This window comes from Takifugu rubripes, chromosome 2, assembly GCF_901000725.2.
Source record: "Takifugu rubripes chromosome 2, fTakRub1.2, whole genome shotgun sequence".
NCBI classification, from domain to species: domain Eukaryota; kingdom Metazoa; phylum Chordata; class Actinopteri; order Tetraodontiformes; family Tetraodontidae; genus Takifugu; species Takifugu rubripes.
Window position 1 is genome coordinate 11,399,620 of NC_042286.1, and position 12,582 is coordinate 11,412,201.

Here is a 12,582-nt window from a genome sequence, read left to right on the forward strand (position 1 = left end):
ATGAAATGAAATATTCACTAATATGTTGAAATTCAGCAGGCAGAAGATATGCAACAAATATCGTTTGAGGGTCGGGTGGAAGGATTGATGGTCGACGGCAGTCGATACAGTTTTGGGGCAATAATACAAGGTGGGGTATTTAATGATCAAAGCCCCTTCGTTCTTAGAAGTTCAGGGGTCAATGTCTCCTTATCATCATAACACTGATCCCATTCCTGTGGCCGTGTTCCGATTTGTTCTGGTGGCGTTTTCAAGTGTTATTAGAATTCTTTATCTCTTAAGGTTAGGGTTCATCAGTCCTCGTTTACCTTGGGATATTTCTCTTGGCATTTCAATTCCCTTCTTTCAGTTAGTAAGTAAAAAAATAAAAATCCAATTCAACCAGCAGAACCAACATTGAGAGCAACATTTAATCTGTCAAGGTGTTCCATTTGGGGAAAGACACACTGTAAAACCATTGCTGTACAAGTGTCATCACACATTTGATGCATGGCACCAATAGCAGGCTGAAATTTGTTCACCCCGAAGAAACAAAAATATAAAACGTACTGTAAAAACAGGCCTTTCTGAGCCCGTGCCAGTGGATCCACTGGTTCAATGTCAATAGTCTCAAAATATAAAACAGTATGTGCACAAGTTCAACATCTGTAAAATAATCCAATCATACAACTCAAACAGCAAAAGTAATACTAGTAAACAAACATCTCAGTATGACTGACGAATCACACTTGCTCTGGCTCCATTTAGGGGTGAAAAATACTCGGTGATCCAGAGGGTTGAAGCATAAGAGCTCAGCTGACATGGACGTGGCAGTCAGTGTTTGTGTCCACAGCCAGTGAGGGGAGTCCTCAAGTCCACGGCTCATAAACTGGTCTCCGCCACAGGAGCAGCGCTGGAGGCCGCCGCAGCCTCCCCCGCCTCTGCCTCCCCCGCCTCTGCTGCCCCCTGCTGGCTTTGCCTCGCACAGATCTCCTGCACCAGGGTCAGGTTTAGCTCCTTCCACCCTCTGAACTTGTTTGCGGTGAGCTCCGGATCCATCAGGATCTGCTCGATGGCTTGTAGATCGGCCTCCTTTGACTGAGTGAAAAGACGGGGGGGGGGGGGATAACTCAAATTAAGTTCTTTAAAATACAGATGGGGGGGAAAAAAAGCAGAAAATCAGAGGGGAAAGCTGCTACGCACCTTTAAAGTGCTGTTGAGCGTCCTGATTTGGTGCAGTCTGTCATTGACGACGTGGTTTTTACAGCGTTTTATGAAGGAGGCCCTGAATTCCCTCTTTGTGGATGGTTTACGATCTCCTATAGGCGACAGGCTGGCTTCTTTCAGATGGATGTACAGCTTCTCCATCTCATCCGAGACGTTCCCGTGGTTTCCTGCAACAACACGTGCACTTTTCAGTATCACTGCTGAGACACTGCATAAATCAATATTCTTTAAACTGCTACTTCCCTGCTGCATTTATTTAATATGTGTGATATCAAACACGATATATATCAGAAACATATTTATTCTGAAGTGATCCACACTGAAGATTGCGTAAGCTACTTAATTCTAACTTATCCTAAACAGAACTAGCCTGTTTTTCTGCGAAAGAAATATGTAAACTACTAGTTTCGGTAGTTTTTTTAGCAGCAAAAACAAGAACAGCCAGCTGTCTGATGGGTAGAACATTCTAAATGTAAAAACAGCCTTCCACCAATGACCTACTTTCACCATTTAACACCTCCTCTCTGGTTTAAAAGCTTAAAGAGGATGAAAGATACCGGAAAGCAGGCAGAACAGTCACGTGTTGCGTCTCCCATTAAAAAAATAATGTTAATAAAGCCACATTAAAAAAATAATGTTAATAAAGCCAAACCCGAGGCTGATGAGGACACCCAGCCTCACCTTCTGGAGGTTCTGGAGCTGCCGTCTGGGCCCCTTCTTCCTCTGCACCGGCGTTTTCCTCATTGGACTCGGTGTCCAGCGAGTCCGGCTGAGAGGAGCTCTCCAACACCTCGCCGTCCGCCTCCTCTGCTGCGGGTTGGTGCGAGTGCACCTGCACCGAGCACACCACGGCCGTCTCCGCGGCGACGGGAGACGCCTGCGACACCAGATCCAACCAGGACTGCCGCTGCTTGGCCAGCGAGGAGGAAGAGCTGTGCGACGTCATCGTGCTGACGGGGGAAGACAGCGACCCAGTGGTGGCGACCGGGACGGCGGGGGAGTAAGGAGGAGGAAGAGTCCCCTGAAAAAGGAAGAACACCATCACATGTTCCGTTCTGACACACCGAGTCCGAAGGCGTACCGGCGCGGCTGACCTGGTGTGTCCCACCAGGAGGTCCCTGCAGGGTCCGGTCCGTATACGGTGGGGGGGGGATTTCTGTGCTTTCCGCTTCTTCGTGGTCACTGGCTTCACTGTAACACTCTGCGGGAGGAAAGGTCAAAGGTCAGAACCCGGGCAGAGGGAGCAGAACTCGGATCAGCAGGACGGGGAGCTCACCGGCTGCAGCGTTCTGGACCGTTGGCTCGTACTGGATGGAGGCGAGGCCCAGTTTGTTCAGCCAGCTTTAAAATGGGAGAGACGTTAAGGTTAAACGAACCCAGCATGCAAACAAAAGGACGGCGATTTAAATGACAAGCCCGTTAGTGCCCGTTACTATAAAAGTCGAACTTCTCTTTCCGGTTGATTTGATTTGCACATTAGAGCTTTTGCTGAGCTTGAGAACGAAATTGAAAGAGGTTTCCTTGAGATGCAGTGTGGTCGGGGTGAGACGTGTGTGTGTGTGGGGGGGTGTCATGTCATGTGACTCACAGGTTCATGTCCTCGTGGCTCTCCGCCGCGAAGTAAAACATCATCACCTGTGGATGGCACGCTTTGAAGGCACTGCCAGAGAAGAAGAGAGGAGTCAGCGGCGGCTTACGCCGGTGGGCGGGAGAAAAGGGCGACGTGGACGTGGCTTACTGCTTCTTCTTGCACTCGATGGCTCTGTCGATCACGAAGTTGGTGAGGTTGATGTAGCCTTCGGCCTTCTCAGCCTGCAGTGCAGAAGAGGCCAAATCAAGCTTTTGAAAAGCAGACGCTGGCTGTGCGGCACTTCCTGGCTGAGGCCGCAGCACTCAACCACGCTCAGCTTCTGCGCTGGTTTTTTTTCTTTCCTATCGAGATGGAGGCGCGGCGCTCGCAGCCGAGGACGCCGCGGGCTTGAGTGTGACTCACTCTAAAGGCGCAAACAATCCGCTGTCTTTCAAAGCTCTAAATGAATCAGCGGCTCTCCTTGAAGGGCTCCTGGTTGTGACTGACCACCCAGTGATACCCTCCAGCTCATACTGGTGCACATATCAGGAACGTAGATCACAAATCGCCAGCGCGCTCGAGAACCCAGTGGACAAATAGGCGACCCTAAATACTAGATTGGCGACTGGCAACTAGATTTTTATCGACTGGTCCCAGCCTGACCCGTTACAGCCTCGTACTAACGCGTGAAGATTAACGCGCTCTTTACTCGCCTGGTGGTTGTTGTACCAGTAGAACGACGTCTTCTTCAGCACAAACCAGTACTTCTTCCACTTCATGCCCAGGAAGCCTTTGGTCTCCTTTTTCCTGTACAGCCATCCCTGGTGGTCCGGCTGGCCCAGCTCTTTGACGGAGATGCGTCTCCTGCTCATGATGCCATTGCCTGCGCGGCGAGAACGCGGGTTACAAGTGAAAAAAGCCCTGCCGAGCGCCGCAATTAGAGGAAATGGACGCGGCAGCTTGCACAAACAACCCATACGAGCGCTAAAAATAGCACTCAACAGTCCCCGCTGGCTCCACACCAGGTGATTCAAAAGTTCGACTCCTACCTGTTCCTGTAACCTCTCGGCCAGAAAATGATCTAAAGCTTCGCCGAGCCGAGCCGAGAGCACAGAGCGGCTAAAATGGAGACCTGAAAGTGGCTCTGCTGCTTAATTGGCCTGCCACTTCTCACACACCCACACAGGATCTAAATTACAGAGGAGGGCACGGAGCGGTGGGAGGGGACACTCACCTCCTCGGGTCTTCTTCTTGGATTTGTGCCGCAGGGAGACCTGAGAGGAGAGGAGGGGAGGGGAGGAAGGGCGCTCGAGTCAGTGTCAACAGCAGGAGACAACATGAACAGTCTCGGAGAAGCTGTCCAGAACATCCTGTTCCTCTCACACAGACAAGTGTCACATGCATCTTTCATGTTTAACTTCTCTCTCACTCTCACACTCACCCACAGACGCCCCCCCACCCCCACCCCAGCATCTCCTCAACCAGATCCAATATGAGTTTTAACATTCCGACTCGTCACCGTGACAGAGCTGAAGCTGAAGCGGTGCCGTTATCAGCGCGGTAATTTCATAACTCTGACAGTCTTCTAACCAAATGCCGTCCGTTAAAAAGGAAGGAACACTTACGGGGTTGTAGTCTTCGGCAGCCATCGTTGGAGCTCCAGATATTGGGAAGGCAGCCTGTACGAAAGGGAAACAAAACCCAAAGCAATCTAAACCACAGTTTTCCTGTGTATATAATATTGCCACTGAGGGGGTAAAAAGAAAAACTGCTCGACGTCTCTCACTAGTGCGGTGACAGGAAGTGATGTAATGGGCAGATAGTGCAGATTGCTCAATTTTGTTTCTTGCCATTGGTGTGGGAAGAAACAATTATTTTAAAGCCGCTCCGATGTGGAGAATTTCCACTTCTGTCGCGCCGATTAACCACAAAACGTGCTGACAGAGTCAAATCTTACGCCCCGTGCAGTCAAGCCTAAATAACATTTTTCGGCGCAGCAGCAGCAAAGTGATAAAAGTTTGAGAAATCATGGCTGCGGCGCTGACCAACTTCCTCTGCGTCTTCCAGTTCCTTTTATTTGTTGGTGGCAACAGCGAACGGCACAGACCAGGAACTCAGCTGGCTGTTTACGCCTCTATTTACGCTGAAATACCTGACAGATCTTGAATGGTGGAAACCACCATCACGGGGGTCCAGTTTCTGTCTGCCTCCCATCACCAAGCACACCCAAGAAACCAGTAAGGAGAGACCCCTACTGGTTCCGGCTTCTGTAAACACATGCTGCTCTTCCAGTATCTGCTGTGGCCACTTCTGCTCCACATGCAGGACGTGGGCGCCTCTCAACTGGGTTTCTGTGTAAAGTGCACATCATGGGCAGCCAGTAACCACTGAAGCCACAGAGCAGAGCAACAGGTCTCAGAATGATGGCCTTCTTTAATGGTGGGGATGTTATTCTGAGAGAATAAAACCCAGTAGATCACATAAACTGGCACATCTCTCTTTAAAAATAAAGAAAATGGAACTTTGCGTACAGTTAACTGTTTAATCACATCGCAATTTTAAAACGTGGATAAAAGCGTTGTTTTTAATGGGTCAGGGTGCTCGACCCACCCGTTTAACTTAAATTAACATAATTAGCAGCATAGGAAAGTAGCGTGTCCAGCTAAGGGTTAGCCTCAAACGGCTAACTCGGCCTTTGTTTTCCTGTTAAATTGGCTTAAAACTTCACTTCGTTTATCATCGATATGCACTTTTAAAGACAAATGTGATCGGTAGTTTACCTGCCACCAGGACTTCAGTGATCGTAATTTATCGCGAAGTATCTGAGCAAAATTTGACCGAACCTTTGCCAGCATCTCGGTCCTGACGGTGTTTTTGGTCATTTTTTTTTTCCAAAAAAAATAAATTCTAGTAGTGTCTTTTTTAAATATTCCTCAGCAATGTGGGAACCGAGTGGTTAATCACATATTTTAAGCAGTTAAAGCTCAATAATGACACATTCTTGAGCAACTGAAGGGGAAAAGTCATTCTGAAAGCCGTCGTACTTCTTACATTTGACCACTGGGTGTCGCTAAATCCACAGTAAGGCACATAACCGCCCTTATAATTGCTGGAATAGCGAAAGAGCTTTAAGTAAAATGAATATAGTTAATGCCTTTCACATTTAATATCGCTATAAAAAAAAATTCTGGACAAAAATGTAAAGAAGATATAACGTGTTTGTGAGGTACTCAGGCGATCTGGGGCCCCGCGCCCTGCCTCGGTGGGAAGCTGGTTTGGTAGTCAAAACATCACTCCACGAGTTGCATCTGCCTGAATGTGACGAGATGTTCTACCTAGTTAACCAATCAGGAACTTCCCTGGGTCCTGGTTTATTATACTCCCCGTTTCATTTATGCAGGAAAACACAAGGGCCTCCTCTTCATTCTGTTCCACTTGCTATTGTGGCACATCAGTAAAGAGACCCCCCCATTATATCACTCACTTTCTCACACTGTAGCCTCCCCTCTTGCTTGACTCCCCCCCCCCCCCCCCCCCCATCATTCTCATCCATATCAAGTAACTTCCTGGCGTCACCCCAACAGAAAGCCGTCCCCTCTCCTTTGACATTTCAATTAAAGTTGTGAATTAAAGAATAAGAAAACATACACTTCCCCTCACCCCGTTTGAGGAAAGAAAATCTCAGCATGTCGCTTTACGGCGTCTTCAAGGACCACAAACCCTTTTTTTGTGCGTGGAAGTGAGGTAATTTTGCCTGCGACTCATGTCAAAAGCCTGAAGGACTCGCAGCGATGCAGATTAGTCACACCATTGTAGCCCTCAATCTCCCATCACGAGCCACGCTGAGGATTGTCACGGCACTTAGCTAATGCGACCCCCCCCCCCCCCCCTCATTTCCACCTCCCCACCCCCCATTTCCACCTCCCCACCCAGAATGTGTGTCAAGACAGAAATGGTGGGGGAACAGAGTGCCTATTATTCAACGGGGAAATCTCGCATGGTGCAGGGGGAGGTGAGGGGGGCAGATAATATCAGATTCTTTTATAGCTTAAAAAAAACAACCCTGTTATGAGCACAGATTAGTTTGGTTTGACCTGAAAAGGGCCCAAAGCCCTGATGATGAATACAGAACCCTGTCGTGGAAACTTTCCCCTTCAATGTCCCCCTGTGGATGCCTGCGACATTCCTCACACTGCACACGATACCGACCCGATACAGTAGAACACACACAGACATCATTCCCAGCGTTTACTGTACTCACTGCTTGGGAGAAGGACCAGGATCGTTGATTATACCTGTGAGAGAAGATCAAATTTGAGGCTTCAGAGATTTTGAAATGACTCGACATCCGTCATTTAGGCTCCAGTCCATCTGCGGATGCACTGGCACCATGTTGTGTCTGCTAATACATGTGGCAAAGCTTCTCAGAGACGAGGAAGTTCCCCAACGCTCCAAAAGCTCACCGGGGGCCTCACCCTGCAATTTCAGGGCCCGAAACTGTCTCGGACTTGTTTTTCCTGCTTCTTATTGCTGGCATCAGCGGTCGGCCTCTCCAGTCATCCCTACATTTTCATGTCTTTGCCTCCTCTGTAAATGACTGGTTTGCTAAAGGAGATGCTGGTTTTCGAAAGGTGTCGCAAGCCTAAGTTCATCGGTGGACTCATAGAGACCAGGACTTTCCGCTGGGCTGATGCTGATGCTGATGCTGAACCTTAGGCTGATGCCACATTTAAGGTTTTCTCACAAAGACAAAGAATGGCTTTTATTTGGTCAGATTAACAAGCAAAAATAATAGTTAAATCTGCTGTCAATCAAACTGCCTGCGTCAGGGTTTCATTATGGACGCTCCGGCAGTGATGAGTGGGTCGCAGATTGGACATCACGGCTCTCGGAATAGAACCAGCCGGGACGGGTCATTGTTGGGGGTGTCACACCTCCTCGGGCCCTCAGTCCGATACCGGAGCGAGGGCAGGAGGAACAGCGTTGTCCTCTGCCGTGGGGCGCGCTTATTTATAACTAGGAGTGTACAGCAATCAGCATTTGTCATGAAATGGAGTCGCGGGTGTGTGATGATATCTGGGGGGGGGGGCAGCAGAGTGGGAGTCCAGACTGGCACGTTAGGGCTCAGGAAGCACCGATTGATTTCTGCTGAGAGACCATGTAAATATGAGCCTGTTTTGTGCACATTTGAAGATGCTTTTGTCACGTTTAGTAGGGAATGCTTGATTTTAGTGACAGTAAAATCCCACCAAGCCTCAAAGAGCCCTTTTATCTCCGTCCTTATCGCCCTGTCCTGCATGAACCCTCGGGTTTGGAGGCATATTTTCCCCTGATCGTAAAAGCGGCCCACCCACAGACCGGCTGTTTTTAAGATTCCCCAGGATTGCTGACCTTCAGTCTCGGCTGGAAAAACGGACCCACCCTTGTCTGCCCTATGGATGACAGATCTACGTGTGGTGTGTATTTCTGTGTGTGTGGGAGAGTGAAGGACTCACCAGTGGAGGAAGTCACTGCTAGAGTGCCAATCAGGTCCCTGTGATACATAAAGATTCATGCGTTAACACGTGGTGGGGCTGGAACCAGCTCTTCTGATGTGATTGAGATGCACTGATCTGGAGGCTGGAGCCTCAAAGCTACTGTTGACTATCACTTTAAGATGGTGTCGGTGTTTACAGTCAACATCCAGCGTGCGGCTTTATGTAATAACACGTACGGTCGAGACTTCTCCAGACCAAATTAAAGAGTGCTGACAGGCCTCGAGAACAAGGAAACAGGAACTAAGGGCAGGGAGGGTAAAACATTCATCTCATTCACATGTGATTCACGATGAGTCGACAGAAATCCAGGCACAATCAGTAAATCACTTTGCGAGGCGTTAGTGATCAGCAAAGAGCAGGAGGTTACACCGATTTACCAGAGAAAGTGCAAATTAGTGAGGCGTGAGTGAGACTAGAGTGGAGGTTTGGGTCAAGAAAAGATGCAAGGAGGTGGGAAAAAAAGACCTTTTGCATGCATGAAGACAGAGGAAAAGGAATGAGGAAAAGGAATGAGGAAAAGGGGGGTGGGGGGCAGATCCTTCCCAGGTAAACACTTCAGATCAATAAAATGGCAAAGCCCCCCCTAACCTGGCTTTTAAATGCTTAAAAGGTAACATATGTGCACGGGCGGAAAACCCGCTTCGGCCATATGGTCCCCCAGCTGGAATTTAAGGTTCATCAAAGAGAGAGCGACAGTTACATAAGCATCACCATCGGAGATACGCAGAAAAGGTAACTTGACTTTAGCGATCGCGTTTCATGGGGAGGGGGGGGCAGTGTTTTCCTTTAAAAAGGTCAAAGCAGGTTAAAAAGGGCCAGCTGGCAGGTAAATAAGGAGCACATCTGGTGCTCTTCCCATTAAATATGCATTTGATTTATACGGGAAGCAATTTCACACCCGCTGTAAAAAAACAAAACAAAAGACAATACAAAAGGTGTCGGACATGAGCTGAAATTTTTAATAAAATGCTATTCAAAACTTACAAAAGGCAGATAAAGCAACAACAGACACTTTCCTGCGTTTTCATAAATAATACTGTCCGTCCGTCTACGGATTAATATGACCCGGATAAAAGAGACCCTACGTTGTCAATGCTGACCACCTTTGTCCTGACAACTGTGGTCGTCCCACAGCGTCACCCTACTGGTCTAAAAGGCAGGTTGACCTGCGAGTGTTTGCTTCAAAATACCATTTTTCTTCTGTTAACCAGCTGTGTGCGTAGGCCCTTTAGGTAGGGTAACTGCAGAGTAAACACGGCATTTTAACCTTTTCTGATGAGTGCATAGCTGGGAAACTAGCGCGCATATTTGCTAGTCCTAAGACAGAAACATCCTTTAACCATTCAGTACAGCATTGTCAGTGAATTGGAAAAGTCTTTCTTGCATAGCTTACAAGAGGCAACCTTTGGTAGCATGGGTACAACAAATGCCATTTTGAAAAGAAAGAGTAACATCAAAGCACAAAATATGCCGTTTCTTAGATTTTTTTTTTGAGACTATGCTAATAAATCAGATCAAAAAATGTACTTGACATCAGGTTTTAGTTTTTAAATAGCAGTACCACAGAGTATTTGAAGCGAAAACATGACATCAATTAATATACACAGAACTCAGACAGCACACAAAACCCGTCTCAACCTGAAGAAACTGGGTCTCCTCGAAGGGGACGTGGACATGGGGGGTGGACAGTGTTAAAGGCATCGCCGCATGATGTGATGAAATCTACAAGCGAGTCTGGTAGGAGCAGTAGTTGGTAGTAGTGGTTATACCAGGGAAACATGGAAGTCGGGGACAGAGGAATGTGGGGAAAAAAAGCCCAAAGCTGCCAAAAAAACAGCTGGACGTTGAATATCAAAGGCACTACGGAAGGACACAAAGACAGAAACAGGAAGCCCCGGACAGGAAGCGCATCATCAGTGAGTCAATAGCTTAAGCCTTGTGATCCAACTGACCAGTAGTGAGCGTTCTGCGGACGTGCGCTTGGTGACCGGGGCTACGGGAGCCTTCTTCGCGTCCTCTTGGTACGGAATGGTGGCGCTGTTGTGAAGGTCCGAGTTCGAGAAGTAGCGATTGCCCCCGACGCGGTCCACTCGGATGAGATGGCGCTCCCCCGCTGCTCTGTAAGGGGGGGACACGGAGGGAACCTCCTCGGCGATGGTGGGGATCCTCTCGTTGCTCAGGTATCTGTAGAGAAGGTCCTCGCCTAAAACGGAGACGCCGTGAGCAACCTTGCTGACACCACTGCTGCAGCTCTGCAGCTGGAAAACTATGAGACGGGAATACCTTTCCTGCCCTGTGCCCAGGGTTTAGCGTAGGGGTCCGTCACCCCCAGACAGGTGTCCGCTGGCATGGAGATGGGCCGGGGCTTCCCTGGAGGGGACACTTAAATGTTACTGAATGGCTCTAACACATTTCAAACCTGTGAATTTCTAAGATTTCCTGGTGGCACCGACCCCGCGAGGGCTTGTGCTCCCTCATTTTGGGCTGGATCACGTTGGCCTCGATGGGGCAGCCGTAGTTCAGCCTGTCGTAATCTGCGACGGTGCGTCTCCTGTTCTCCAGGTCCAGGAAGGAGTTTGGCGACTCGGAGCCCTTTGGTCTTTGGCTAACGCTGGACAGGGCGTCCGTTCTCACGTCTCTGTGGACAGGAGCGAATTGCTGGTTACAACACGAGCAAAAGAGTGGCTGGCAAATCTGAGTGGCGCTGGCCACAGTGGTGGGGGGGGGCAAAGCGCTGATAAACAGGATGGGAGGGGAAGGCGGGGACAGGAAATGCAGCCTATACCTCAGTTTAGAAAAAATAAACCTAAACGTCATAAAAGGCTACTCTCAGCAGGAGTAATGAAGCCTCACCGTGGGGCGTACGGCACCGGTGGTGGAGGGGGGATGTACAAGTCCAAAATAGCAGGTTTCTCCTTTTTGGCTAATCTGTTAGCCGAGCCGCACGGAGACTGATTCCTGATCAAGGAGGAATTGTTCTGGAAAACATAGAGAAAGAGTTAATGTGATGAATGTTGGACGTTATGAATGGCAGCTTTTGTGACATCACAGATACGTTTTGGGCACGAACAGAGCGCTTTACTGTCAAAACCTCAAACGTTTGCTGCTATGGTTGTGAAATTTTCCCAAAACACGCGCTTGGAATGTTCTGTCGAAACTGGTCGACTGGTAACAGGTGACGTGCGAGTCGGCCTCTCATACCTGTGAAGTGGGCGTGGCCTGACGCACGATTGACACTAAATTACAGAAAGCTCTGACTAAAAGGCAGCATTTCTGGTCGACTCCTGTTTATCCCGGAGCACCACGTGGCGGTGCTCCGAGAGGGGGCTCAGGAGTGGCTAAAAACTAAGGAAGACAAAATTAGCGAATGAGCTATTTACCCATCAGCTTCCTGAGACCAGGACACATTTATCAAAGGCGATCTGACGTGATTATTATTAACCTCGCTGTCTTTTTCCCCACTGCCTGTTACACAAACAGACTGAACAATAGAGGACACATCATCACGCGACTCATCTGTTGTGGCTCTGGCGCATGTCTCAACTTGCCTTTTTGGAACCAACTCCCTTTAAAAGCTGATAATTGCCCGATGATGACTAGACGCGCTGTCTTTTTTTCGATCTCTCCGAATGAAAGGAGCATGTGTGGAGGCTCGTGTGTTTGTGTACACCTACCTGTGGTACCGGGGGCTTCCAGCGCATGTTTTTAAGCGGGGCAGGAGTGAAACCTGTTGTGCCTGTGGGCCTCTTCTTAAGAAGTAGAAGCACACCTTTGGGGTCCTCTCGCAGTTTGACGACAAGGTTTTTCAGCTGCCATCCCACCTGGTGCACAGGAACACATGCAAACAAGGCCTTTTCAGTATCAAGGATCAAAGACATTCAAGTAGTGGCAGTCTGTGTGGTTCTTACTACTGTTTGTTGATTGACCTGGATGACCTCATCGCCGGCATGGATCTTCCTGGTCAGGTCCGCTGGCGACTGGAGGGAAAAACCAACAAAGAAACTGGTGACACGCGCTCAAAGTTCAAACAAACACAAACACGGGCTGCATATTAGCGCGTCTGTTCAATTGTTTTTCGCATTATGCAAATGCCAAACGAGATTAACTCGTCGTTGCCGCCGATGATTCAGCCGGCGAATCGCATTCCGGAGCCGTAGGTGTTGGAAGCTGTCCGTGACGATTCCGTCATATTAGTCAGGGACCGGCCGTGTCGGTGTAAAGGAAGGTAGGATGTCCTTGTGCTGAGGCGGTTTGTCATATTTACTGGTT

The 12,582-nt window shown here is 48.8% G+C and overlaps 1 protein-coding gene across 1 annotated transcript in view; it reads right to left on the minus strand.

The window, feature by feature from the left end:
* Positions 1 to 391: 391 nt before the first annotated feature.
* The window catches only part of LOC101070876 (connector enhancer of kinase suppressor of ras 3-like), a 29,949-nt gene continuing 17,758 nt past the window's right edge, over positions 392 to 12,582 (minus strand). Inside the window, exons 8-25 of the mRNA XM_011615987.2 lie at positions 12,222 to 12,290; positions 11,988 to 12,134; positions 11,167 to 11,291; positions 10,767 to 10,951; positions 10,597 to 10,683; positions 10,266 to 10,516; positions 8,272 to 8,309; positions 7,038 to 7,071; positions 4,402 to 4,455; positions 4,011 to 4,050; positions 3,490 to 3,659; positions 2,945 to 3,018; positions 2,795 to 2,866; positions 2,483 to 2,547; positions 2,301 to 2,407; positions 1,888 to 2,227; positions 1,183 to 1,373; positions 392 to 1,077 (exon numbers count right to left, since the gene is read on the minus strand). Coding sequence (XP_011614289.1) covers positions 862 to 1,077; positions 1,183 to 1,373; positions 1,888 to 2,227; positions 2,301 to 2,407; positions 2,483 to 2,547; positions 2,795 to 2,866; positions 2,945 to 3,018; positions 3,490 to 3,659; positions 4,011 to 4,050; positions 4,402 to 4,455; positions 7,038 to 7,071; positions 8,272 to 8,309; positions 10,266 to 10,516; positions 10,597 to 10,683; positions 10,767 to 10,951; positions 11,167 to 11,291; positions 11,988 to 12,134; positions 12,222 to 12,290 — 2,265 coding nt within the window. The 3' untranslated portion in view covers positions 392 to 861. The remainder of the gene's footprint in view (positions 1,078 to 1,182; positions 1,374 to 1,887; positions 2,228 to 2,300; positions 2,408 to 2,482; positions 2,548 to 2,794; positions 2,867 to 2,944; positions 3,019 to 3,489; positions 3,660 to 4,010; positions 4,051 to 4,401; positions 4,456 to 7,037; positions 7,072 to 8,271; positions 8,310 to 10,265; positions 10,517 to 10,596; positions 10,684 to 10,766; positions 10,952 to 11,166; positions 11,292 to 11,987; positions 12,135 to 12,221; positions 12,291 to 12,582) is intronic.